A 26777-nucleotide genomic window follows, 5' to 3' on the forward strand; every position below is an offset into this window, starting at 1 on the left:
GATTCTTGCATTAATCCTGGAATGTTGGGACCTGTTTGAAACGTAAATATGGAAAACTGAGCAATAAGTTGTTATGATCGCAGCTATTAGAACCGGACTAGTAGAGGTCTTCACCTATAGCAGCCGCCTTTCCCAAAGAACTTTATATGTTTGATGGTTCTCGGATGCCCCCAGAACTTATCTCTATGGTAGTAGAGGCTTATCATGATAACCGCGGCGCAGGCCAGGGTAACTGGAAGACTGGAGGCAGAGGCGGAGGCCAGGCCTGGGAAGCAGGTCCAAAGCCAGAGGTCAGGGCTGGTAGCAATCAAGCAGGTTCAAAATTCAAGCGAAGTTCATAAGCAGAGAAGCGAGATCCAATATCTAGGCAAAAGGTCAGGGCAACAGGCAATCAGGCACGGTCTAAAAGTTCAGTCAAGGTCACAACAGAAAATCAATCAGGAATGTCAGAAGACAAGCAGGTCAGCCATACACACAGGCAGTGAACGCTATAACCGACAGGGAGGCTAAGCCCTCCCTGCCTTAAATACATGGAAGGGCCAATCACAGATAGGGAGCTCAGCAGGAGGAAATTATCCCCAGGAGAAATACATTTAATTTAATGAAGTAGTGCACACGTTCGGCTGCCCAGCTGGTCGGGTCGCAGAGGTGAAATGAAGCGCGTCCCGGCCATTACCATGGTGAAGACCGGGATGAGAACCAGAAGTGACGTACTGGTCATTGTGACAATGGCCGGAAAGCAGCCAGGGAGCAGGGGTGCTTCGGCCACACCCAAGCCACCGCGGCTCTTGACATAAGTGACCACCGTACATAACACAGATCGTGCAGTATATAATACATACATTACAATAAAATATTACATTTATCAGACCCTTCCCAGACACATCACGCCACCCCCCAGCCACATCACGTCACCCCTCAGCCACATCATGCATTACGCCATTCCCTGCCACATCACTCATCACGCCTCTCCCTACAACATCACTCATCACGCCACCCACCAGACATACCATGTCAACCCCCAGACACACCATGTCACCCCCCAGACATATCATGCAACCCTCCAGTTATATTATCATGCGACTCCCAGACACATTATGACCCCACCCAAGACATATTATAACACTAGACACATTATAACCCCCAGACACATTATAACCCCCCAGACACATTATGCCCCCCCAAACACATTTTGACACCCCCAAGACATATTATGACTCCCCCCAAGACATATTATGACTCCCCCCAAGACATATTATAACCTTCCATGACACATTATGACACTCCCCCAGCCCACTATACTTACCAATGCTGCTGACAGAAAACTTTCTGCAGAGTGAGCATAGAAGCTCCTGACTTGCTCTGGAGGCTGCTGGACAGTGTGTGATACTGTTATCTCACACCCTCCGTGGACGGCTCCCTCCCTCCCTAATTGAGGGTGGCGCACACAAAAAAAGTACTTTAAGATATATACATTTAACTATAGTGCTCCAGTGGGGCCTCAGGCGGGCCTGGGCCCGGGTAGTTTGTACCCCGCTCTCCTCTCTGGCCGCCCCTGCCAGCACTTTACAACTTACTTTACGAGCACAGAATTGCAGCAAACGTCCTCCCCACATGCTATCACTTTTAAAATGGCAGCTGAGAAGAGAAAGGAGGAGCTCAGGATCATGCTCTTAATGTATATGATTCCATTCTTCTGAATGTTGTCAGGGCCCTTAAAATTTGCTTATGTATATATATATATATATACACACGTATATCTATATTGACACACATACTTCCATTCTGCCCCAAATTACAGCAATGATTAAAAATACAAGAGCTCAATGCCCAGCTACACAATCAAACACAAAAAAAGGTTGAAGTTTTAAAGCCGAACTTCTCTTATAATAATACAAAAGATTCCCTTCTGCCAGTTCTCCTGCCCCCCTTCCTTCCTTTCCTCCCTGTAGATCCTCCTCCATTAGCACATATAGAATTGGCTATTCCCATCCCACTAATTCCTTCCCACTCCTCTCCTGACAGCCAGCTTGCACCAGCTCTAACTGTGTCTCTGTTTACAGTCAGTGTGCATTATCCTCATCATGGGTTTGTCTGATCTACTACCTGTTCCTTTCCTCTCCCTGAGTGTCCCTGAGGTCTGTCGCTGGGCTGCCTGGCTCTTTCTCCTGACTTTGCTGTTTAAAGGCTTTCAGTTGTATCTGAACTGGAGAGAACTGGACAAAACGTACAACATTTTCCCAGGTCCTAAGTGTCACTGGCTGTATGGCAATGCCCGTGAGGTAAGAGGTTCCGTTTAGTATCACATGTCTATCCTGTAGTATTATATTATTTACCTTACCGCTGATCCTGGACAATGTTTTTATTGCTTATAGTTCCTGAAGGCTGGAAAGAATATGGAGATCTTTGTAGAATGGGCTCAGACTTATAAGTATGGCATGTCCATGTGGCTCGGAAAATTCTTTGCAGCACTTCTAATCACACACCCTGATTATGCAAAGGCTATTCTTGTCAGGCACGGTAAGAGATTTGATTGAACCCCTTAGGCTATGTCCAGATGTATGTTTATTGTTTGCAGTCTGAAGGTTCAGAGTTTGGTGTTTCAGACAAACTCATAAAACACTTATAAAATGTTTCTCCACTCACTTGAAAAAAAAAAAGTTCAGAAATGCCTGTGCATGTCTTTCTTTATGTACTGCGGAAACAGATGGAAGTAAATTAATTGTCTCATCTTCCACAACAGCAGAAACAACATTAGGGGAAAAAAAGCCTTTGGCATTTATAAGGGAATAAAAATTCAAGGACATAGCCGTAATCTTTATATTGCTGTTGATTACTTTCTTGAAACCCCTGTTTCCTACATATCTTTTAAGTAGTAAACTGTTTGAGCAGCCTTTTTATTCATATTATCTCATGTTTGTGCATATGATAAAAATCATGTAATTGTTATAATGTCCTGTATGAATTATTTATTATGTACTGGTCTGCATTATAATAATAATATTATATAATAATAATATTGCTTGCTGAGTAAGCAGAGGGTGTGTCTCCGATAGTGGATGGGGGCGCGTTTGCCAGCTCTGATTGGTACATGCGTCTAGCACATCAGGGGGTAAATGTAAGAATCTCCGGATTCTTCATCTCCGGCGAGTTCAGCCTCTTCAGCGCTTAAATTTAAAGCGGTGCTGCCTTGTAAAGGGAAGTTTCCCTTTACAAGACAGCGCTGCTTTAAATTTAAGCGCTGAAGAGGCTGAACTCGCTGGAGATGAAGAATCCGGAGATTCATACATTTACCCCCAGAACCCTTAACTCCCCAACACCTCTCCTAAAAAAATAGAAAAGGACATGTGCCCCAGTGGAAGGTGTACAGAGCACCTGCTCACCATCACTTTATGATGCACAGCAGCAGTGAGCAGACACACCTCCTAACAATTTTGGCAGTTGGGACAAAAGTCCCAGGTGTCGGTACGTTGGTCATGTTCCTTAGAATCATACTTGCCCACTCTCTCGGAATGTCCGAGAGACTCCCGAATACTGGGTAGGTCTCCTGGACTCCCGGGAGAGCAGGCCATTCTGCCGCCCTAATGAAGTGGGCAGGATGGGAGTCTCCATGATGCGATTCAGGGTGAATCGCGTTTTTTTGGCTCCACCCCTACTGAAAAATGCAGATTTCACATCATTGCGTCGTGGGGCCAAAATGAAGCGATTCATCGCGTCCCGCCCCCTCCGTCCTCACAGTTCACGTGTCCTCTGGGATCTCCCGGAGGGAAAGATAAAAGAGTTGACAAGTATGCCAAAAACCAGGGCAGTCCTCACTAAATCAGTTAGGTAGTATGCTATTGTGAATGAATGCATCTATAAATAAATAGATGATGATGATGATGATGAATACATCCTAATTAGTAATTAGGGGAAACAGATGGTTATTAAAGTAGCAAAAAAAAAAATTTGAAAGGAAAAAATAAAATGAACATAAAGGGCCTGAGTCATTAAGGAGAGCAAAGCATAAAAAGGGAGTAACTTTCCACTTAGGTAAAACCATGTTGTATTGGAGGGGGAGGTAAATTTAAAATATTGGGACAGAATTATAGTTGGGGTAGGGCATGTCCTAGATCAACTTTAAATTTCAGTGTAAAAATAAAACTATCAAGTATTTTTGTGCTACATGAAAAAACAGCCAGTATTTAACTCGGTGGTTGTCAGCATATCGATGCTGACTACACCGACACCACTTACCACGACGTGTACACCGAAACGCTGCTTGACCGACGTGGATCGATGACGACTGGTGTTGGTCGCGACTTCAACCAATGGCGATTAACAATAATCCGACGCGACTTCATGACGTCACTTACGTCCGCGGCTCTGTTACCGCTGCTGTTAAGGGGGCCATGTAAGTATGCACCCGTATACAATGTGCAATGCTTTGTAAAGTCATCAGATGTGGCCGCCGGGGAAATTGTTGGATATTGCATCCGAGGGGCAGCTGGCCTACCCCCCGGCCCTAATAGCGGTCTGACTGAGCGGCCCGGGGGGCCGCTGCCCCCCTGCCCCCCGGGCCAGCCCGCCCCTGATTGTAAGCTTTCATCAGTAGGCACCTGAACGCAACAGGGGAGAGGGACTTTGTCTCGTATGCAGGGCACTCGTTTTGCTGTAAAGGGGGTGGGGTGAAATACGAGGAGGGCAGTTCTGTAAGGTGAGTGCACCACGGGGAACAGCCCTCGCCAGACTATACTCACAGAAAGGGGTACAGTATACAACACAATACGGCGATAAGATATACTCACTACGGCCGTTAGGCTAGGGGTGACCTACTCAGCTATTCACAGGGGTAGGTGATACAGTCTGGTGGCCTAGCGGAGCCTAGGGATTGCCTGGGGCTCGGTGAATCCTAGCTGCTGCCTGGGGCTGGGAAAGGCCTAACTGCCGCCTGGGGCTGGATGAGGACTAGCTGCTATCTGGGGCTGAGTGAGGCCTAGCTGCTGCCTGCGGCTGGAAGAACGCTGGTCCCGGCTCTCACATGCCCCTGCTTTATCCTTTGTAGTCCCTACAAAGAGAGGGTACGAACACACATAATCCGCATACCGATTGCTGGGGCAGCCCAAGTTCGCCCTCTGGGACCTTCTGGGAAGCTTGGTGGTAGGAAGGGGGCAGGTGGGACTGTCTCCTACTGGGACTGGGAGAGAGGCCTAGGTGACTGCATTCTAGGGAGGGAGAGGAATAAGCACATCCTCGATGGGTGGGGGAACGAACCAGAAGTCCGCCATCTCCACACGTGCGTCGACCCTCCACTGTTGGTACCACAGAGTATGGTTTCCTGAATAAACAGCATGCATGTTCCTGTGTATTGCCCTCACCCGTCCATCTCCATGTTCCGGCACCACCTCGTACACTGGTCCATCTGGATACACGCGCCTCCGGACTACCTGTGGTGTCACCTCCCAGCGCTCACTCAACTTGTTGCCTGGCCTCTTCATCCGGACCAGCACCCGCTGACCCACGTGGAGTAGGACTGCTTTGGCAGCCGTCTAACCTGGGTGCACACGTGACTGATTCTGATTCTTAACCACATTGTGGGCTATCCCCAATCGCTGTCACTGCTCTTCCACGAAACTGGCCGGGTTCCATCCTTATTCATATTCCGGGGGATCGAGTGACAGTTCCTGCATCTCCCTGCCCGGGCGATCGAACAGTAAGAAGTATGTAGTGTACCCAGTGGTAGGGTACACAGAGTTGTTGTAAATCCACACCATCTCTTGTACGAAGTCTGGCCACCGTTGTCGCTGATCCACTTCCAAGGTCCGCAACATCTGCAGCAGGGTCCGGTTAAACCTCCCGCATGCTCCATTCCTTTGTGGATGATATGGGGTAGTCCAAGACTGTTTGATGCCATAAATCCAACATAGCTCCTTTATCATCCGTCCTTGGAAGCAGGCGCCTTGATCGGAGTGGATCCGCTCCGGGCACCCATACCGCCTAAGGAACTGCTGCGTGATGGCTTTGGCAGCAGACTCCGCAGTCTGATCACGTGTGGGCACTACCACCATGAACCTTGTGAAGTGGTCTGTCCTCACCAGGGAGTATTGGTGACTGCTGACGGACTCCCCGATTGATACATAATCTATCATCAGAATCTCCAGGTGTCGGCTGGACACAGTGGTCTGCACGGGCGCTCTTTGTTTGCGGGGCGTTGCTAGGCCGCAGGGCCGGCATTGCCTGCAGACCTCCTCTACCACATCCTGCAATCCAGGCATAAAGAATTGCCTCTGGAGCCAGTGGTACGTCTTGCCAGATGTGCTCCTTGCGTGTGGGCCTCCACAACCAGCTGTTTCGCTGCGCTCTACGGGACCATGATTTTCCACACCAGGCGTCACTCCTGTTCTAGATATGCACACCGGTATACTACTCCTTCCTGCACTTCGAACCAGCCCCAGTTGTGCAACAGTCTCCTACCCATTGAATTCAAACGACTCCGCTCACTCGTATAAGGCCAATGCCCCTCCAGCCTCCATTGTCTGATGATCTCGACACTGGCATCCTTTTTTTGTTCTTGAGCTCACTCCATGACAGACTTCCTCGCTGTGATGGCATGTACCATGTTAGCGGCCTCTCCCTCAGCTATTCACGGGGTTAGGTGATACAGTCCGGCAGCCTAGCAGAGGCCTAGCTATTGCCTGGGGCTGGGAGAGGTCTAGCTGCGGCCTAGGGCTGGATGAAGCCTAGCTGCGGTCTGGGAATGGGAGATGTGTTGCCCGATGATGTCACCATGGCATCACCCCTCAACTGGGAATGCAACCTAGCAACACTAGTCCCGATTTGGGAGTGTTTACGGTATGGGGTTACACACGATCCCAGCACTTAATCTCATTCTCACAGGTTACAGATTTGCTGGATCGCCCCCAAACAGAGCTCACACAACCACACCCACTTCAGTCTTGCCACCACCTATTGAATAGAGCAATAGGACCCTACTATCCTGTCCTACACTGGCACGCAATGAGCACTCCTTGTAACACACAGTTATCAAGGCACCAATGATCAAAGGGTTAACCCTTAACCCCTCAAGACACTATGACACAAATGTACATGCAGGCACACACTAGGCTTGGTATACAAGTGAATTTGCAATTCACACCTCAGCAATGAAAGGTTTTAGCATGGTCAAGCAATCTTATCTCTTCTACAGAGACAATGAATTTGTTAAGAGCAATAAGAAGATGAACTATTACATTTTTAGATTTAATATACAAAAAGTACAATGCTTATAGGTTAATTAAAAAAAGCAATTTAATAAACAATTGACATAACATACACAAGCAAAACAGTTTAAAATAAAGGGATCCCAAAACCCATCTGATCCCACCCCCTCCTGCGCCCTTTCCCAGTAACTGAATATATTTTATTTATCCTTTCTGTGTGGAACTGAGACAACCCCATAGGGTTTGGGGCAGCATCCTTATACCCCTCCCCTTCCAATCGGTTCCAATCTTGTCTACCTATCAGGGGGTGAAAAGGAGGAGCGGAGCCTCCGGAGGTATAATGGGGGGGGGGGGGGGACATGTGTCATTTTGAGGAGGGGGAGAGGATGTGTTCTTTTTTGCTTTTTGAAAATACAGGGTAGGTACATTAACATAAACATTTGTCACGCGACGTATGCCCAATTCGATATTACTGGGGGACTCACGGTACTCATAGCCCAGGGGCCTGCAGTGTCTTAATCCGACCCTGTACCTATTGAAAGGAAGTCAATTAGGAAGTGGAATACATGCTCAAACCAATAGATGTCTAGGATATGCATATCTTAAGCTGGTCACAAAGGGTCTGCTCAACCTAATTACCTCCTACTGAGCTAAATGACCACATTTTTAAAAAGGAATCAAACATTTATCTGAGAGGAAAATCATGTTCATTTCTATGTAGCAATGCAAGATTTTATTTTGGGCCCTGACATTTAATATTCTATTTCATCCTATTGTATTTATGCTCTCATCCTGACATCATCCATTGTCTTAATTGATCCTTGTTAATGTGTATATTTTATATGTTTAGCCTTTATACTTGCAATGTGTAGTAGATATAGTTTTCTGCTGTTGGGAATTGATTACTAATACAGATTCCTGTCTCAATAGGCTGTTAAATAGTCACTTGCTTTTTTTTTTTTTTTGTTCATCCATGTTTGGTACGTACAATGTTATGCAGATTGAGACTGAGTTTTGCATTCTCTATTCCAAATTGTATTTATTAGAAAATAACCTTGTCTTCTCTCTTGCATCTTTTCAGATCCTAAGGATGACGTAGGCTATAGATTTATAATACCTTGGGTTGGTATGTAATACATTAAATTCTATTTTTAGATCTTTCGATTAGGCATATAACTAAGAGGATAATATAAATCAAATATCCAACCAATTCTATAAATAAGTATATTCTAATAGTGACACAGAATTGACAATTGCAGGAGCCCTGTGACCTTTGCACATGCTGATTTGCTTGCTGTGCGTGATGTACAATTATACCAAATGCCCTAGATGTTATGGATAGAGCACGTCTTCTAATTGCCTTCCCTAATTCTTACCATGTTTGTTAATGTTATACAAAACATTGCATTGTGCTTTAAAGAGTTATAATCATTTGTCAGCGTCAGGCAAGTGTGACTTCACCGCATCATGTTTTGCAGATGACTTGGCGTTTTATAAATTAATTCACAGTCAGACAGAGGGTGCTGATTGCTGCTGATACTCACATATTACTCTTTCACCCTACACCATACATTGTATTGCAGAACCTTCTATTGGACAACCATGAGCTTCATTCTGCGGAATGTATTGCATTGTATTTTTAGCAGTGCCCTCTTGACAATTAATGAATTTCATCCTGCAGAATGTCAATGCCTATAAATTTCTTCTTAAAAATATTCAGTGCACTGTGCTGCAGGGAAGTTTCTTCAGCACATCAGTTTTCATTTACAATTGTTTATTTAAAAAGCTGAAGGTGAAACATGATGAAATGAAGGGTCATCAAATGACACTTCTCACACTCCTCTCACTTGTTCAAAATTATAATAATTCTAGCAAACTATAATGTCTAGTGGGCTTCTGGTGAATGAATCTGAGAAATGATGATGTCCCCAAATGTTAGCCATATTCTTTACATATGTAATCAAACACGTGCCAAATGTTATATTGATCCAGGATCCTCACATTTTGTAGACTGGTTTTCTTTATAATTTTTCTAAAGCTACCACTCCCACAAACATAGTGCCCTCTAGTTACTCTGTCTTGTGTCTCATTTGTACTTTGTACTGTGTTATCCGCTGATCTAGTTACACAAAAGAGGAGAGATAATGTTCTCTTTTTTGTGGGTCACAGGTTATTTTTTTAGTTTTCTTTACTCTGGGATCCGTGCCTCCTGATTTTTGGCCATCTGACCGGAATAGAATGGTCTGAAATGTTAAAGTGCATTTTAACTTAAGATAAGGAATTTTCCAGAGCTGCTCTTCTTCTCTGTAATTCTCTCCCATGCTCTATTAATTTCCCAGTTTCACAATCTAAAGGAGGTCACTGAAAATGTATCTTTTTCAGAGAAACTTACCCTGACTCTGCTATGACCATCAATGTCACACTTACCATTCATCACTTGTTCCACTTTTACCCTATTGAGTGTAAACTATAAGATGGAGAGTCCTCTTCATCCTTTTGTATCTGATTGTTCTTCTAATGTAATGTATGTGTTTCTCTTAGAAATTGTACACTATTGGCACTTTATAGATACTGAATAATATTATTATTATTATTAATAATAATAATAATAATAATAATAATAATAATAATAATAATAATATAAGATAAATGAAAAAAGTAATCAGTATGGAGGTAATTTATGAAACACACCCAAACTTGGTTTTGCACCTGCACACTTGGATAATCCACTTAGAATTTGAACTAAGACTATATATTTACGAAACTGCTGGTTGAAGAAGTGGAGGTTGCTACAGCAACCAATCAAATTCTAGCTGTAATTTTGTAGAATATACTAAATAAATGATGACTAGAATCTGATTGGTTGCTATTGCCCACATCTCCACTTTTTCAAACCCGCAAATCTAGCCCAAGGTCTTCGTTCACAGTGGCCAGTGTGGGAAAAAGCTTGTGATTGGCCAGTCAGTGGAGCTCTGGTGATCCTTGCTATAATTATTTTGCATCGACCGGCTGTAGTCTGGTGGTCGGTCATATTTTTAATGGGAATTTTTCAAGTGTTTGGATTTTTTCCCCAGCTTATTATCTATCTCAGGAAAATAAAATCTAGTTTCTGCATATCTCCACAAAATAAAGTGTACCGCTGTGCCAACTCTGTACTTAATTAACTCCATCACCCCACCCAACTTCTGCAGGGATCTTGCTTCACAAACCTATGCGAGATGCAAATTGAGGCATACGGCGGATCCAAAGCTGTATTTACACTGCATTCATAAATGACCCCCTTAGTGTCACTGTCCCTTCATCACTGACATTGCGGACAATGACATTTTGGACATTGTGGCGGGGCCCATTGATCCGTTGAATAAATATGGTGATTTCATAAGCACAAATATCAAGATGAAGACTGCTTTTGCATTCTTATTAACTTACTTGTTCTTACTATAATATTTATGTAAATTACATTAGGTGATGGATTATTGGTCACCTCTGGCAAAAGGTGGTTCCATCGCCGGCGATTGCTGACTCCTGCCTTTCACTATGATGTCCTAAAACCGTATTTGGCGATAATGGGTGACTGCACGAAAACCATGCTGGTAAAGGCCTGTTTCTACAATTCTCACATAATATTAGTGTGAAGCTGTGGGAAGCACAGATTCAGTGTACACAGCCATTTGCAAATCGATAATATAAATCCTGATAATTTGTTCTATAACCCTCCAGCCAATGAAGGTTCTCAACTATGTTATACACAGGTGCTGGTCATGCAAATGCCTGTAAGAGCAATCGCAGAGTCACAGACAGGGGGTAACTAAGCAGCTACTAACACGGAACTCTGCTACCCATGCAGGTGTACCAACAGCTCCCTATAGGTTTATGTGGATGTCCAAATGGGGGGAATCCCATTGACAGGTTATGTTTGAGGAGGGGTAAAAGCTACCTAACTAGAGGAGTTGTGTAAAAGTGGATTACCCCTTTAATGAACATGTTATCATGTTTCAGGACAAATGGGAACGGCTCATCCCAGATAAAAAACCAATAGAGGTTTCCAATGATATCAGCCTCATGGCACTAGACACCATCATGAAATGCGCCTTCAGTTACGATAGCAACTGCCAGACGGAAAGGTAATCGTTGTCAATGTGCTACATTTCAAATCCTAATTCATTCAGATTAACAGAATTTGTGGGACTATACACTGAACATATATGATCTCTGTGGTACAAAGTAGGGTTAACTTTCTCTCATGTTCATTTCAAAATGATAAACCTTAGCGCCATCTCTGGGAACATATTTGTGTTTTCTATACATATTACAAACAAATATCCTGCATACTCCACATTTGAAAAGTAAAGTGATGCTTTATGATGCATAACATGTAGTATGGTTCAGCGGAGTGATATGCAGTCTATCAGCTGTTACACCTTCCATCTTGCCTTTTTTTTGTTTGCAGTGAAAATGCCTATATTAAAGCTATATATGATGTTTCTTACTCGGTAGACCAGAGGTTCCGTAACTTTATGCATCATAGTGACTTTTTGTACTACCTGAGTCCGCAAGGAACCAATTTCCGTAAAGCAGTGACCATTGCACATGACCATACAGGTGAGTTTGCTGTTAAAACATAATTTATAATCAATCCATAACCTTCAATGATGGCACTGCATCCAAACTTGTAGCTATTTTAAATTTATTCATATTAAAAATACCTTACATGCACTGATATAATTCATACTTCCAAACTTTGGCAAGTTGGCCTCTGGGAGATCTGGGGGGGGGGCATGTGAGGGCAGGGCTCGGTGAATTGCGTCATTTGGCCCTGCCCCCTAAACTGACATCACAATTTATAGCCTATTACAGCAGAGGGCGGGGCCAGGAATGTGGAGCTTGTCTTGCTCTCCCGGGAGTCTGGGAGAACTTCCAGAAATTTGTGAGTCTTCCTGACATTCCTTGAGAGTAGGCAACTACGGTTTAATTAGAAGACTACTGTATACTAGTCAATAAGGTAAAGTTAATATGGCACACAAAGCAGTAATTCTATAGCTCAATAATAATAATAATATAGCAAAATAATGGGCGTGGTTATGCTTATTAGTGGGTGTGGTTTACTTGCGAGTAAGGCTGGCTAGTCTGAAAATGATCATGTAAAAAAATGTTACATATGCAGGTTTGTAAATGGGCTTAATTCCTGCTGCAGTATATAGGCAGCAGCACAGCAATCGGCTCCCAGCACTGTAGCAGCTGGTCAAAGTTCCTTCACCAGCTGAGACACCATGATAGTTCCTAGTTACGCGATTCACAGCAACCACAGTAAAAGTTTGTTTGTATAGTGCTTTTTGCTGTGAGAGAAAGAGAGGCAGAAGAACATGGTAGTGTATAACAAATAAATATACAATGGAGGTTATTTTTATGAAGCGTGCCTGATGCACCAGTACACCTGTATGGTCAGCTCAGTACACTTCAAGGTGCGTGCCTACCGTGCTCTCTGAGGCTCCATAACACGCAGTAGCCCAAACAGATATTGGCAAATAAGTCATTCAAATGGACGGCAGCGTCTTGATATAATATAGCCGCAGCGCTAATGACTTATACTACATATTAAATAATTCATTCATTCATTCATTCATAGATTAACGTGCCGCATGCTCGTGAACATTAGTACAGTCCACAAAACGAATGCCTCTACTATGCGAGCACTTTCGTCTCTTAAGATGATCCTGCTCAGTAAATGGACCGACCAGTCTACCAATATTTTACACTTTTTCATGTCTTTTTTTATTTTCCTTGCTACCTTTCTACTTTCATGTATTATTTTCCTATGGTTGCTCCTACATTGTGTGTGTGTGTGTGTGTGTGTGTGTGTGTCAGGGGCGGATCTAGATAATTGGTGTACCGGGGGCGATTTAGGGGGGCGATTTAGGCCCCGCCCCCTTTCTGCCTTCTGATGCGGCCGGCGGCTGCACACTATGTGCAGGTCCGTTCTGCAGTGACAGTGTGCTGCCCGAATCCTCTGATTGTTTAAAACACAATCAGAGCAGCCGGGCAGCACACTGTCACTGCAGAACGGACCTGCACATAGTGTGCAGCCGTCGGCAGCAAGCCCCTGCTAGGGGGGGGCGATCGCCCCGATCGCCCCCCCCTGGATCCGCCACTGGTGTGTGTGTGTGTGTGTGTGTGTATGTGTGTACATATATATATATATATATATATATATATATAAAACATTTATGTTTTCTTTCTTGAGCTAGATAAAGTAATAAAACAGAGGAAAGAGTCACTGAAATGTGAGAAAGAGGTGGGAAAAATCAATCAAAAGAGACATTTGGATTTTCTTGATATTCTACTACAAGCAAAGGTAAGAGATCGTGTTCTAAGTTACTACTACATCATATACTGCTGCTTCCTGTAAGCTCGTAAGCTCCAGCATGACCCAAGGTCAGCTTCTGGTCTCGTTACTTATTTAGCAGTTGCAGTAACTGGTTTTAGATTAATTAACTACTGTTTTTAAAATAAATAAACCATCCTAAAAATGATGTATAATTTATATTAAGCTATATAAATATAATTTATATTATTTATGCTCTGCTCACAGGGGTGGATCCATTTCGATGGTGTTATTGTTGTGACAGGGATTTGGGATACTCTGCTGAGAGTTGGTCTGCATATCAGTCTGGGCACCAGTTAAGGATCTGTATATCAGACTATGCAAATATGCATTTTAGGCAACACATCAGATATGGTTTTCTGTATTAGACTGGGCACCATCAGATTTGACACCAGATAATGGTCAGCATATCAGATTTGACACTAGATAATGGTCAGCATATCAGATTTGGCACCGGATAATGGTCAGCATAATGGTCAGCAAATCAGGCTTGACACCAGATAATGGTCAGCATATCAGACTTGGCACCAAATAATGGTCAGCATATGAGACTTGGCACCAGATATAGGTCCACATATTAGACTGGGCACCAAATATGGAATACTAGACTGGGCAACTCTCTGCATTTACTGTAGGTTTCTTCACCAGATAGGGCTTAACATATCAGACTGGGCACCAGATATTGGTGTGACATATTATACTGGGAACCAGTATCACAGACAACCTTTTATTCATAAATTGGTGTGAAACTAGACTTTCTATTACTGATAGCATTAAAGAAGAATTCCACTCATATATTTTTATAGTAAACCCACCTCTCTCAACTAGCAAGTTGGGGTTGGGTCATATGCCCAGGAGCCCAACTCACCTCTGCTACAGCACGCAGTCCTCAGATGCTCATTGACTCATAACCTGAAGTTTAAATGCAACTCTATTTATACCTTGTATAATGTGTCTTTTTAGGATGAATTTGGTGAGATTCTTCCTGATAAAGACCTGCGTTCAGAGGTAGACACATTCATGTTTGCGGGACATGATACGACGAGCGCTGGAATCAGCTGGATATCATACTGCATGGGCAAATATCCTGAGCACCAGGAGAAATGTTATGAGGAGATCAGTGAGGTCATGGGAGATCGGGACACGGTGGAATGGTGGGAATCTAATGACTATTTCTATTAGTTTCACACCGTAAAATTATGTAAAAAATGTATACAGGTACGGAATATGTTTAGGACTTAAATACGTCCTAAATATATATTTACTTTGGAGCAACATGCCTAATATATACTAAATTACATTAAAAATAACTCCTTTCCCCTTCGCATTTCGCTCCATATTATTAGCAGTGCTCCTAGCAGTGTTTCTAGGAAGAAACACTCAGGGACTGTTGCTGAGTTGACATCCAAAATTTAAGCGCTAATAAGGTTCACATAAAAATATTGTATTTTATGCTACGCAAACAGGTGTATGTCCAATTCGGCACCAGGCCCTTAAGCTGAAACGACTGAAAGTCCAGATGAGCCTGCAGATTTATGTGTATATACCTACACGATTTACCGCCAGATCTGTGATCTTCATCTGTCATAACCATCTGCTGAAAATATCATGACTCAGTAAACTCTATGGAGATCTATGGACACTGCTGGTTGTGAGTGCGTACACACTTCCACAATTACCCGACATCGTTCCAGCGTTGATAGTGATTTTTAGGAAGTTAATCAAATCAAACGATTTGGTACGATAAAACATGATCGTGGGAGCGTAGACACTAATGGGCTATCTGCCCTAATAGTCATTTATCGTGTGATTGGCCCAATGGTTGGTTGAAAAACCTGTAGTGACATGACATTATTACCAAAGAGAGGAAATTATTAATCTTTTACTGCAGTTTTTTGCCATTATTATTATTATTATTATCGTTTATTTGTAGGGCGCCACAAGGTTTCCGCAGCGCCGCACATAGTACAAACAGTAGACTATACAGTAGACTATACAGGGTAGAACAGTACAGAACAATGAACACACAGTACCAGTACTTCAGAAACTCCGGGAGGGCAGATACAGTAAAGACGGAGCAGAAGAACAGGTATGGAGACTGGAGGGAAGAGGGCCCTGCTCATTCGAGCATACATCCTAAGGGAGGGTAAACAAAGTCAGGCACAAAAGGGAGCCAGTGAATCAAAGGGGAGAGAGATGAGGGGTCAAGGGAGGATGAGCAGAGGAGATGAGAGGTTAAATTGATGGTTGGTAGGCATTGAGGAACAGGTGAGTTTTAAGTGCCCGTTTGAAGGAGCACAGATTGGGAGAGAGACGGATGGAGCGAGGGAGGTCGTTCCAGTGAAGGGGGGCAGCACGGGAGAAGTCTTGGATTCGAGAGTGGGAAGAGGTGATCAGTGTGGAGGAGAGGCAGCGATCATTGGCTGAGCGCAGGGAGCGGACAGGAGTGTGAATGGAGAGGAGGTTAGAGATATAAGGGGCAGTAGACTGGGAGAGAGCCTTGTAAGTGGTGGTAAGGAGTTAAAAAAGGATTCTGTAGGGGAAGGGGAGCCAGATAAAAAGATCTTGTACCTATAATTAGTATCGTTGAGATGTGGTACCTGTTGCCACTCTTTTTTAGCTAGATTACAGACACAGTACTCAATGACTGATTGCATTTATTTGTAATAATACTTGTTATGTTTTCATAGGATTGAGACTATTTTATTCTTAAGCAACATACGTTTTATGGGAAATAGTTTTTTGCTCAGGGCACCTTTGTGTCTCACTTTGTTCTGCTGTTATGACATCTAGGACCACTCTATTTTATTATGTATTATAGTTTATTTTGTAATATACAGGTCATTTTTTCACATTTCCTTTTTACAGACTATATGCAATTTAATTTAGATATTTAGAATTAGGATAGAAAAGTAGGTGTAGCTCACAGCTTTTCAACACTGCACTGGAATAATTACCAATGATCGCTATGGGTTACAGCACTTTTTTTTCTGTCTACTTGTTTTCATAAATGACCCCCTACTCCCCATTTTCATTGATCTAGTAAAATTACATTGGGAAACTACACATTTAGCAGCATTATGGAATTATCAGGTAATTATTGTGCATTAAAGGTAACAGGCTTCATAAGTGTTCTTGCTCGATATGTGTCACTAGGGAAGACCTTGGAAAGATGCCGTACACCACAATGTTCATAAAGGAGTCTTTGAGACTTTATCCCCCGATTCCTGGAGTCGCCCGAAAGCTCAGCCAACCAGTCACTTTCTTCGATGGGCGGAGTCTTCCTGAGGGTTAGTTCATCATTTCCTGTATGTAACAAAATACATTTCTCCCATAATGTGACAGTAGAGACATTTACTAAGAGCAGAATTGTTACAAGCAGTGGTGCAAAGGCAAAGATGTGTGGGAATGCCTATGATTCCTGTGGTAAAATAAATGCAGGAACCTCATTCCTTAAAAATGCAGATATTCAGGAATTAAAGGATATATCCACTTTCAATCGAGTGACTGATATTAAATATTTTAGTCCCAATCATATTTAGAGTATGTTTAGTTTGGTTGCTCTGAATAACAGAAGTATTTGCAGCCTTTGAGACAGTCTGACTGCCCTCTTGCACTTCAAACTCAGTTTTGTGTTACGTTCTCTGCAGGTGTTAGTTCTGTGCATAATTTAAATTAGCTGCTGTATCCAGGCTACAGAAAGTTTGGTGTTGCTGATGGTATCACAGGGTAGAGACAGATACTGTTTAGTGCTACTACTGGATTCATGCATGTAATGTATGATGGGAGTTGTAGTTTATTGTCACAATCGCTACACTCAGTGTTGTCACCTTACGCTACCTTTTTACCACTGGGTTACAGTTTTAAAGAATACAAAGCCAGAAGACTGCAACTAGGATCAACTAAAGCTCCAATGAAATGTATTCACCCTTTCCTCATCTCCTTTATCTCTCTCCCCCCACCCCCCTCCCAAACACACTCTCACTCAGTGTAATCTTGACACTCTGGATCCGGCGCTCTTTCCCTCCTCCCTTAAAACTCTTCTCCCCCCTTAACCAATCTGACTTATCCCAACCTGGTGACCTCACTGCTGTTTCCCTCTGTTGTTCCAACCGCCAACCTTCGCACTTTACAGGGGCGGACCTAGACTTCAATTTTAGGGGATGCAATCTAGCATAGTCATGGCCCCTTCATTCTGATTGGCTGGTCCTGGTTGACCCCACCCATTGTCCCTATTGTCCCCTTCCATTTTTATCAGCGTCTTGGCAATTTAAAATGTATGCTTGTGCTGCTAGAGGGGGTGATTGTCCCGATTGCCCCCTTTCCCTCCTGGATACACAACTTGCACTCTAAACTCACACATTTCATTAAATTATGTTCACGTACTGCTGAACGCCACTGGATGAAATCCCATTCCCTTGCATATTTTCTTCACTTCAAGTTCAACCTCTCCTCCTATTGCTCTGCCCTCGCTGTAGCCAAACGATCTTTCTTTAAATCCCTCATTATTTCCACATCATCCAACCGCCGTCGCCTCTTTGCCACTTTCAGCTCCTTACTTTCCCCTCCTCCCCCCATTTCTGCCTCTAAATTTTCTATGTTCTTCTCCACCAAAATGTATGCCATCAGAACTGTGATCTCCTTCCACTTCTCTCATATCCCCCAACATTGCCCTCCAACCATCATCCTATGTGCCCCTTCCACCCCACTTCGGGTGAGGAAGTCCCTTCTCTACTTTTATCCTCTCCCCCTTCTACCTGCCACCACTTCCACCTCACCAGATACCTCTCACCTACTGCCTGCTCTCTACTCAACTTATTCCGCTCCTCTGAAATTCTCCTATCATCCTTCAAAGATGCTCTAGTCTCGCCCATTCTAAAAAAAGCTAATCTTGATCACACCACCCTGTCCCATTACCACCCCATCTCTCTCTCCTCCCTTTCACCTCTGAATTGCTTGAATAGCTAGGCTACAGCCTTCTCACTAACTACCTCGATCCTTTCCAGTCTGGTTTCCGCACTTCCATTCCACAGAAACTGCCCTAGCTAAAGTCATTAGCAAACTTTTATCCGCCAAATCTAAAGGCCACAACTCCATTCTCATATCTACAGCCTTCAGTACAGTCGATCACTGTCTCCTGCTGCACACCCTTAGCTCCATGGGCCTTTCTGAGACTGTGTTGTCTCTTGGTTCACCTCCTATGTCTCTAATCGCTTTTTCTCTATTTCTACCTCTGGTTCCTTCTCCCCATCTTCCCCACTTTCTGTAGGAGTCCCTCAGGGCTCCGTCTTTGGGCCGCTGCTCTTTTTTCTCCACACCTCTTCACTGGGTGATCTTATCAGTTCATTCAGCCTCTAGGACCACCTCTACGACAATGACACACAAATCTACCTCTCTTCTCCTGTCCTCTCCCCTTTCCTCCTCACTAAGGTGTCCTGCTGCTTCTTTGCCATTTCTCCCTGGATGTCCTAACATTTCATCAAACTCAATATGGCCAAATCTGAATTTATAGTTTTCCCTCCCTCAAGAGACTCTTCCCCTCCCATCCTCTCCATCACTATTGGTAATACCAAGATCTCCTCTTCTCCCCAAGCTCAATGCCTGGGTGTCATGCTTGACTCCCCCCACCCCACCTCCCACATACAATCCTTTACCCAATCCTGCTGCTTCCTTGTCTGCAATATAGCCAAGATCAGAGCTTTCCTCTCCATTGATGCCACCAAAACTCTCATCTACTCTCTGATCATTTCCCACAGTGATTACTGTAATCACTGTAACCTCATCACTGGCCTCCCCTGGCACCCGACTTGCTCCTCTTCAGTTCATACTCAGTTCAGCAGCCTAACTAATCTTCCTCTCTCGCTGGTTTTTATCTGCCTCCCCTCTCTGTCAAGCTCTACACTGGCTCCCCCTCCGTTACAGAATCCTATGCAAACTCCTCACCCTCACCTATAATGCCCTCTCTAACTGCACTGTTCATTACCTCTCCAACCTCATCTCGATTCATACTCCTTCTCGCCTTCTACAGTCAGCCAACGACTGCTGCCTCAACACCCATCTGGTCACCACGTCTCACTCCCACATTCAAAATTTCTCCCATGCTGCCCACCTTCCTTGAAATGACCTCCCTTGTTCTATCAGGCTATCCCCTAGCCTGCAAGTCTTTTAAATGCTCCCTTAAAACCCATATGTTCAGGGAATCCTACCCTTCCTCTCTCTAACCTCTCCCCTGCCCTCCTTTTCCTCTCATTATTCTTCCGCTCCTACTTTCTCTTGAGTTCTAATCCCCTCACCTTATCTCCCAACTCTGTTTCTCATGTCAGTCTCCCCCTCCCCTCTAGATTGTAAGCTCCCTTGAGTAGGGCCCTCTTATCTTTATGTCCTCTTCCTCCTGTTTGTCTTTGGCTCCCCAGCCTCTTCTCTACACCTCCACACTTCACTCCTGCCCCTGTCTCTCCTCTTCTCCCTTGCCTTTGCCTTTGATCACTGCCCTGATCCTGTTAGTGGCGCCCACACTGTTGATCTGCCTCCTTTAGTTCACTCACCACCTCCCTCCACCCCTTTCCCATTTTCTCTTTGTTCTGGAACTCACGTTGACCTCTTTGCTCTGTGCACCTGTTATCAGCTGAATTTGTATTTATTGCACTTTGTTTTTGTACTGCCCTGTATACTGTGTTCTGGTTTATCTCCTGCGCTATGTATGGCACTACGGAGCCTTTGTAACGCCTCATAAATTAAAAATTATAATAATAATAATTTTCTAGGGTCATAATAAAACAAAAATATACATTTCCAGCAAATATTAGCTTTTTTAGATTTTGTAACTGGGCAATATTATAAGGCTTCCTAGAAAAGTTAATAGTGACAGGAGTATTGAGCAATAAACTGTTGTTCAAATTGATATCCCCTGTTTTTATGTTTTCTTATTTCTGGCAGGTTCGTTGGTTATAATAAGCCTCTACTGTATAAATAGAAGCGCCGATATCTGGAATGACCCAGAGGTGATGTAATGTACAATTATCAATTATCAATTACTATTATGTCTAGGGCATCAACTTAGGGACCTGGGGGTAAATGTATCAAGCTGAGAGTTTTCCGGCAGGTTTGAAAAGTGGAAATGTTGCCTTTAGCAACCAATCAGATTCTAGCTATCATTTTGTAAAATGTACTAAATAAATGATAGCTAGAACCGGATTGGTTTTTCAAACCCGCCAGAAAACTCTCTGCCCCTGGTCTAAGATGATCATCGGGTCGTGTCATTAGGTAAAAATGTTTCCTAGGTAGTAATGTGGCTTTAAGTAAAAACTGTTTGCTCAAGTTCTTCTTGACTCATTTACCTGTTTCTTTTAAGTTGCATATATCATAAAATACTTGTAATTCAAAACAGTATATTAAAGATGTGTAAATTGCATCAAGATAAACTTAAAGTGGCCACATACTAGACACCAGTCATTACCATCAATTGATGATGAGGGGACCCAGGACATGTCCTGACCCCCCCCCCCCCCCCTCTTAATCCAACTCTTCATGTCTCCAGACAGGCATATCTGTGGCTGTATCCACCTTTAATTACAAAGGCAATTATGTACTCGGCCTACACGTGCACACCCCCATCCCCTATTCCAGTGTTGACTAACCTGTGACACTCCAGGTGGCTCAGTGGTTAGCACTTCTGCCTTACAGCACTGGGGTCATGAGCTCAATTCCCGACCATGGCCTTACCTGTGTGGAGTTTGTATGTTCTCCCCATGTTTGCGTGGGTTTCCTCCGGGTGCTCCGGTTTCCCCCCACACTCCAAAAAAACATACTGGTGGGTTAATTGGCTGCTAACAAAAATTTACCCTAGTGTGCATGTTTGGGAATTTAGAGAGAGAGAGAGAGAGGTATAGGTATGTGTGTGTGTGTGTGTGGCAGTGTGTGTATAGGTATATATATATATATATATATATATATATATATATATATATATATATATATTTTGTGAATATAGGGAACTTACAGTTATTTATAAGGGATAAATCATAACTGCAATGTAAATATGTTATATCAAATTAATCCATTGATAAGTTTAGCACTAAAGTGTAAAATGTGAGGACAGAAAGTGTGATGTAAATGAACTGGAGGGCGTTGCACATTCCAGTGTGAGAAGATAACAGTGCCACCTATGGCAGCTTCAAATGGCTCTTGCCTTGAGATATATCCTGACACAAGTTAGTTTTTGGACTCCTGAATAGACTTTGTGGGGCCAATCACAGCTGGACATCCTTGCAGCCCAAGGCAGCATTTTGAAGGCCTATACAGGTATATAGAAATATGAGCTTCCAAGGAAAATGCCTTCATAGTTCATATTTTGGGAAATCCGGGTGCAACTCAATACTGAGGAGCAGAAATCACACCAGGGTTGTGAATGACAGGTACTGGTGGTATCTGGGAACAGCTAAAATCACATATCTTTGGAAAAGGTATGTCACATTGTCAAGATTTCATCATATTTGGTATCAAAAGATGGACATATTTATAAGGGATTTATTAATGATAAAATTGTTTCTGTGTGACGCTACACAGAAAAGTTAGGTCACATAGTAGAATTGGGTAGTAAATCAGGCAACATGCAAATGGTGATTGAAAAAAGTATCACCAACACAACTCCTGGGGGCGGGGACAGGTGGGGAAGTGTCTTTAAGAAACTGAGACCAGTTACTACAAATTGTCAGACTTCACATTGATAAGCTGTCCATCTTCCCTACCAATTTCCCATGGCACAGAGTATGCAATTCATGTGACACTCTGAAGGTAACCCCTTTTATTTTAAACTTTTGTTTGTGTATGTTATCTCAATCTATTACCGTAATTGTCTATTAATTATTTTTTATATCTGAATGCCCTGTACTTTTGTATATTAAATCGATAATTTAATATGTTGTGTCCTTGATACTCTAACTAATCCATTAGCCTGTTAAGAAGAAAATAGCTCGACCAAGTTAACCCTTTGAATGCCAGTGTGTGATTTGTTGATACATTTGATTAACAAGCTTAGTGTGTGCTTGTATTTACATTTATGTAACAGTCTGGAGGTGTGAGGAGTTAGCCCTTTGCTTGCTGGTGTGGGTCTTCCTAGTCTGTGGATAGCTAGAAGCCTGTGTGCCAGTGTGGGACAGTATATTAGGGTCCTATTGCCCGTATTCAATAGGTGGTGGCAAACCTGAAGTGTGTGAGGTGTGAGCGCTGTTTGGGGGCAATTCAGTAGGTCTATAACCTGTGTGATAGGTAGAGAGAGACTGCGGGCTGGAATCGTGTGACCTCATATAGCAAAAACCCCAAAGTCACGGCAGCTGGGAGCGTGTTTGTGACATATATGTATATATATATATATATATATATATATATGTAGAATGTGATGTCCATGTGTTTTACCAAACATTTACAAAGAAATACAACTTTAATAAACCTTATTTATAAACCCATTTAAATAATAGCATGCATAGTTATCTGGATATTACTGTAATTAGGCCATATTTTTTTAATTCTGCTTGTATGTAATACTATACTTAGTGCCACAAAACTGCTACTTGTTATGAGAAAGTTATCTCTAGTTGTTCTTTATATGTTAGGTGTTTGACCCGTTACGGTTTTCCATGGAGAATACATCAGATCGACACCCCCACGGCTTCCTTCCTTTCTCAGCTGGCCCAAGGTAGGACAATACCACAACTACAATCTTTACATATTATGGGGTAGATTTATCAAACTTTCTAAAAAGGAAAAGTGGAGGTGTTGCCTATAGCAACCAATCAAATTCTAATTATCATCTAGTACAGTGATGGACAACCCTAAACACTTCGGGGGCCCCATGGTGAGGCCCTTTAACTTTCAAAAGAGCCGCACATTACCCGTAATCTCAGTAATAAATCAGAATAGTACATTTCATAAAAGAAAGAGACACTTATCTGTAAAAACATACTAACAGGTATTTTAAACACGTGTTACAAGCTATATCAAACAAATCTAACAATAAAGCACGGAGTAGCTGGGGTCACAGGTGAAGGCTCGGAGGGCCTGGTGCCCACCACTGTTCTAATACATTCTAGAAAATGTTTTAGAAACATTTAGAAGGTTTGATAAATCTACCCCTATATGAAAAAGTGCTTCATAGTATTGGGTGAACAAGTTGGATGTATAGGATTTGTTTCACATATTTTCACATACCGGTGTATTTCATATATTTCTTAAGCTGGATTCATATTTTTATGTATGGTTATAATGATCATTGCCAGAACATAAAAGTTTTCTAAACAGAGTACAGCACATTATTGGGAATGCTTTAAAGAGTTTATACACACTTTTTTCTTGGTGCTTTTTCACATTGAAACGTTGACTGATACAGAAACATTTTACCCAAAAATGAGAATGTTGTTTTGGGTGGAATTTAATAAGTTTTGCTGTAATACATAAGGCAACATAACTGGGGTCTGGTGTTCCCTAAATCTGATGGGTGTCCCAATGATCCAGCTCTTCTCTCCTACTACCATTTGCCTGTTTCATTCCATGGGAGGTGAGAGTCGATAACACTGATATAAATTACAAGATGGAGCAATGAGTGGAGTGCTGGGCAATTGATATCCTGGTGGGACCAGCCTAATCGGATGGAAAGCCGGAACCCAGGTAAGTATCATTTTGTATTATAGCATCACGTGAACTCCACCCAAAACTACAGTCACCCTTTATATTAAGGGCCTGATACTCTAACTGGCTACAGGTTGATCATATCCTAAATTCTTGGCACAACAAACGGTAACTAAAGTAGGGTGTGTGTATATCTCTCCACAATCATCATTCTTCCTGATCACCAAATAGCTAGATCAACCCAGTTTGACTACCTGCATGAGTAGCCATAATGATAGATTGATCAAACCTTCTAAAAAGGAAAAGTGGAGGTGTTGCCCATAGTAACCAGTCAGATTCTTGCTATCATTTTCTAGAATGTACTAGATAAATGATACCTAGAATCTGATTGTCTGCTATGGGCAACACCTCCACTTATCCTTTTTATGTGTGATAAATCTAAACATATATGACCAGCTTTACACGCAGAATTCCAGAATCACATGCTGCTTACATTCTGGTGAAACATGCCTAAAATTACTTACTGAAACGGGATCAACCCTGAAGTAGTAAGCAATTATTTTTTTTCTATCACAATTAAAACAATATATATATTTATTTAGGCTTATTTATGTAGTGCCTACATAATATGCCTCAAACACATTAATCCTTGCTGGCATGGAGCTTACATTCTATATTTCCTATCACATGAACACAAGGACACACTAGGGTTGATTTTGTTGAGCCAATTAACCTACCAGTATGGGAGGCTGGGATCACAATTTAGTTAGTTTGTTTTTTATATTGTTAAATGTATTTACACACCCTACCTCTTGATAATCGTTATGTAGATACGAAATAGTGTATCTAATATTACTTGAAAAATGTTAAAAAGCACCATAGTAATCATCATCGAAGCAGAAAAATTATAACTCCCCCCTCCAACACCTCCATTGCCGTGTGCACCAGATCGGGCAGCACCCATTCACCGCTGCCCTACTGTGCAGAATTGCAGTGAGGTTTCCCACCTGCAGGACAATGCTGTCCCGATCGGATGGCGGAACAAAACCCTTAAATCGGGACTGTCCTTCTAAAACTGGGACAGTTGGAAGGTATACATACGATGCTGTGCTCCTTGGGAACTGTCATTTAACAATTGGTGGACATATACTTTAGGAGATAGGATTCTTATACCTTATGGAATGTATGTGATTTATTTTAAACTTTGCATCTAGGTGTAAAACATGCACTGTGAAACAGCAACCAATCAGAAATTAGATTGTATCTCTCTAGTCGAAGTTAGGCTAGGTACACACTAAAGAAATTTCCAACCGACGTGTTATCTCAAAAGATTGTACCTATGGCTGAAAGTCCGATCAGTCTGACGATTCATGCATACACACTGACACGATTTAACTTCAAATCTGTGTTCTCCATCTGGTCCTTCATCTGGTCCTCTAGTCTTCAGAGAATGACAGCACAATATTCATTCATTCATTCATTCTTGTCACAGCCTTGTTATAGCTTTCCACATGTCCTAACGAATTTCGTTAGCTTCTGTGACTCTGAAACAAAACATTCTGTCTCAGAGCGAACAAATGAACTATTCCTTCTACAGTACTCTCTACATTTATTCACCGGGATATTCATTGCTAGTATCGGCTGAAAAGAGCACAACTCTGTAAACTCTATGGAGATTGGGACCATTAGTGCATACAGACTACATGATTGGTCCGAAAATATCAAACAGTACAACCAACCAAATGAGCCAATAATAGACACTTTGGAACGACTTTTTACCATCGTGTCACTATCCACACTAACCCGACTTCCGACTGAACGGTCGTATGTCGGCTGATTTGCCCGGACGAAAACGTTCCAGTGTGTACCTAGCCTTAGACATTGAAAGAAAGTGTCCAATTGGTTGCATTGGTTTTGTGCAAATATTGTACTTACACGCAGTTTTAATAAATGAGCCTTAATACTTAAAGTGCAATTTACAAAATTTGCACTGCCAGGTAATTATATTTGCAATGTGAATGCACATGCTTATATTTATTTGTATTTTTACAATTTTTGTACATTTTTAAAAATATAAATCTCTATGTCTGCAGATGAAAATATGAGAAGTGAGATTAAATTGATAATACTTCCTGTCAGCTAACTTGTATTGTTTTTTTCCTCAGAAATTGCATTGGGCAGAACTTTGCTATGAATGAGATGAAAGTTGCCACTGCCCTGTTATTAAAGAGATATCAGATACGTGCAGATCCTGAAAATGAACCTCACGTAGCTTCTCAAGTACTTCTCAGATCACTGACTGGGATTAATCTCTACCTGAAAAAGCGGGAGGAGTGAATGTGTGATAAGACTTTTACAACTTGGAATACAGAGGACATTGTAAAGACCACAGACCATACAAAGACAGACTATAGACTATAGCAGTGATGGGCAAACTACGGCCCGCGGGCCAGATCCGGCCCACTTAGAGGTTCTATCTGGCCCGCCAATATTTTAAAACATTTCATTAAAATATGCATAAAATTATTAGGGGCCGACCCTGTGTGCCAGAACCTTCATTTTTATGCCTTCCC

The 26777-nt window shown here is 42.5% G+C and overlaps 1 protein-coding gene across 1 annotated transcript; it reads left to right on the top strand.

The window, feature by feature from the left end:
- The first annotated feature begins 1983 nt into the window (after nt 1-1983).
- On the top strand, nt 1984-26730 carry LOC142099000 (cytochrome P450 4B1-like). Its single transcript, XM_075182033.1, has 12 exons — nt 1984-2282; nt 2376-2520; nt 8281-8325; nt 10665-10792; nt 11199-11323; nt 11650-11801; nt 13445-13551; nt 14545-14735; nt 16738-16871; nt 20518-20582; nt 23193-23275; nt 26370-26730. The coding sequence occupies exons 1-12, from the start codon at nt 2085-2087 to the stop codon at nt 26539-26541; spliced, it is 1545 nt and encodes a 514-aa protein (XP_075038134.1). The 5' UTR covers nt 1984-2084; the 3' UTR covers nt 26542-26730.
- The last annotated feature ends 47 nt before the right edge of the window (nt 26731-26777 follow it).

The sequence above is a fragment of the Mixophyes fleayi genome, chromosome 8 (assembly GCF_038048845.1).
Source record: "Mixophyes fleayi isolate aMixFle1 chromosome 8, aMixFle1.hap1, whole genome shotgun sequence".
Taxonomy (NCBI): Eukaryota; Metazoa; Chordata; class Amphibia; order Anura; family Limnodynastidae; genus Mixophyes; species Mixophyes fleayi.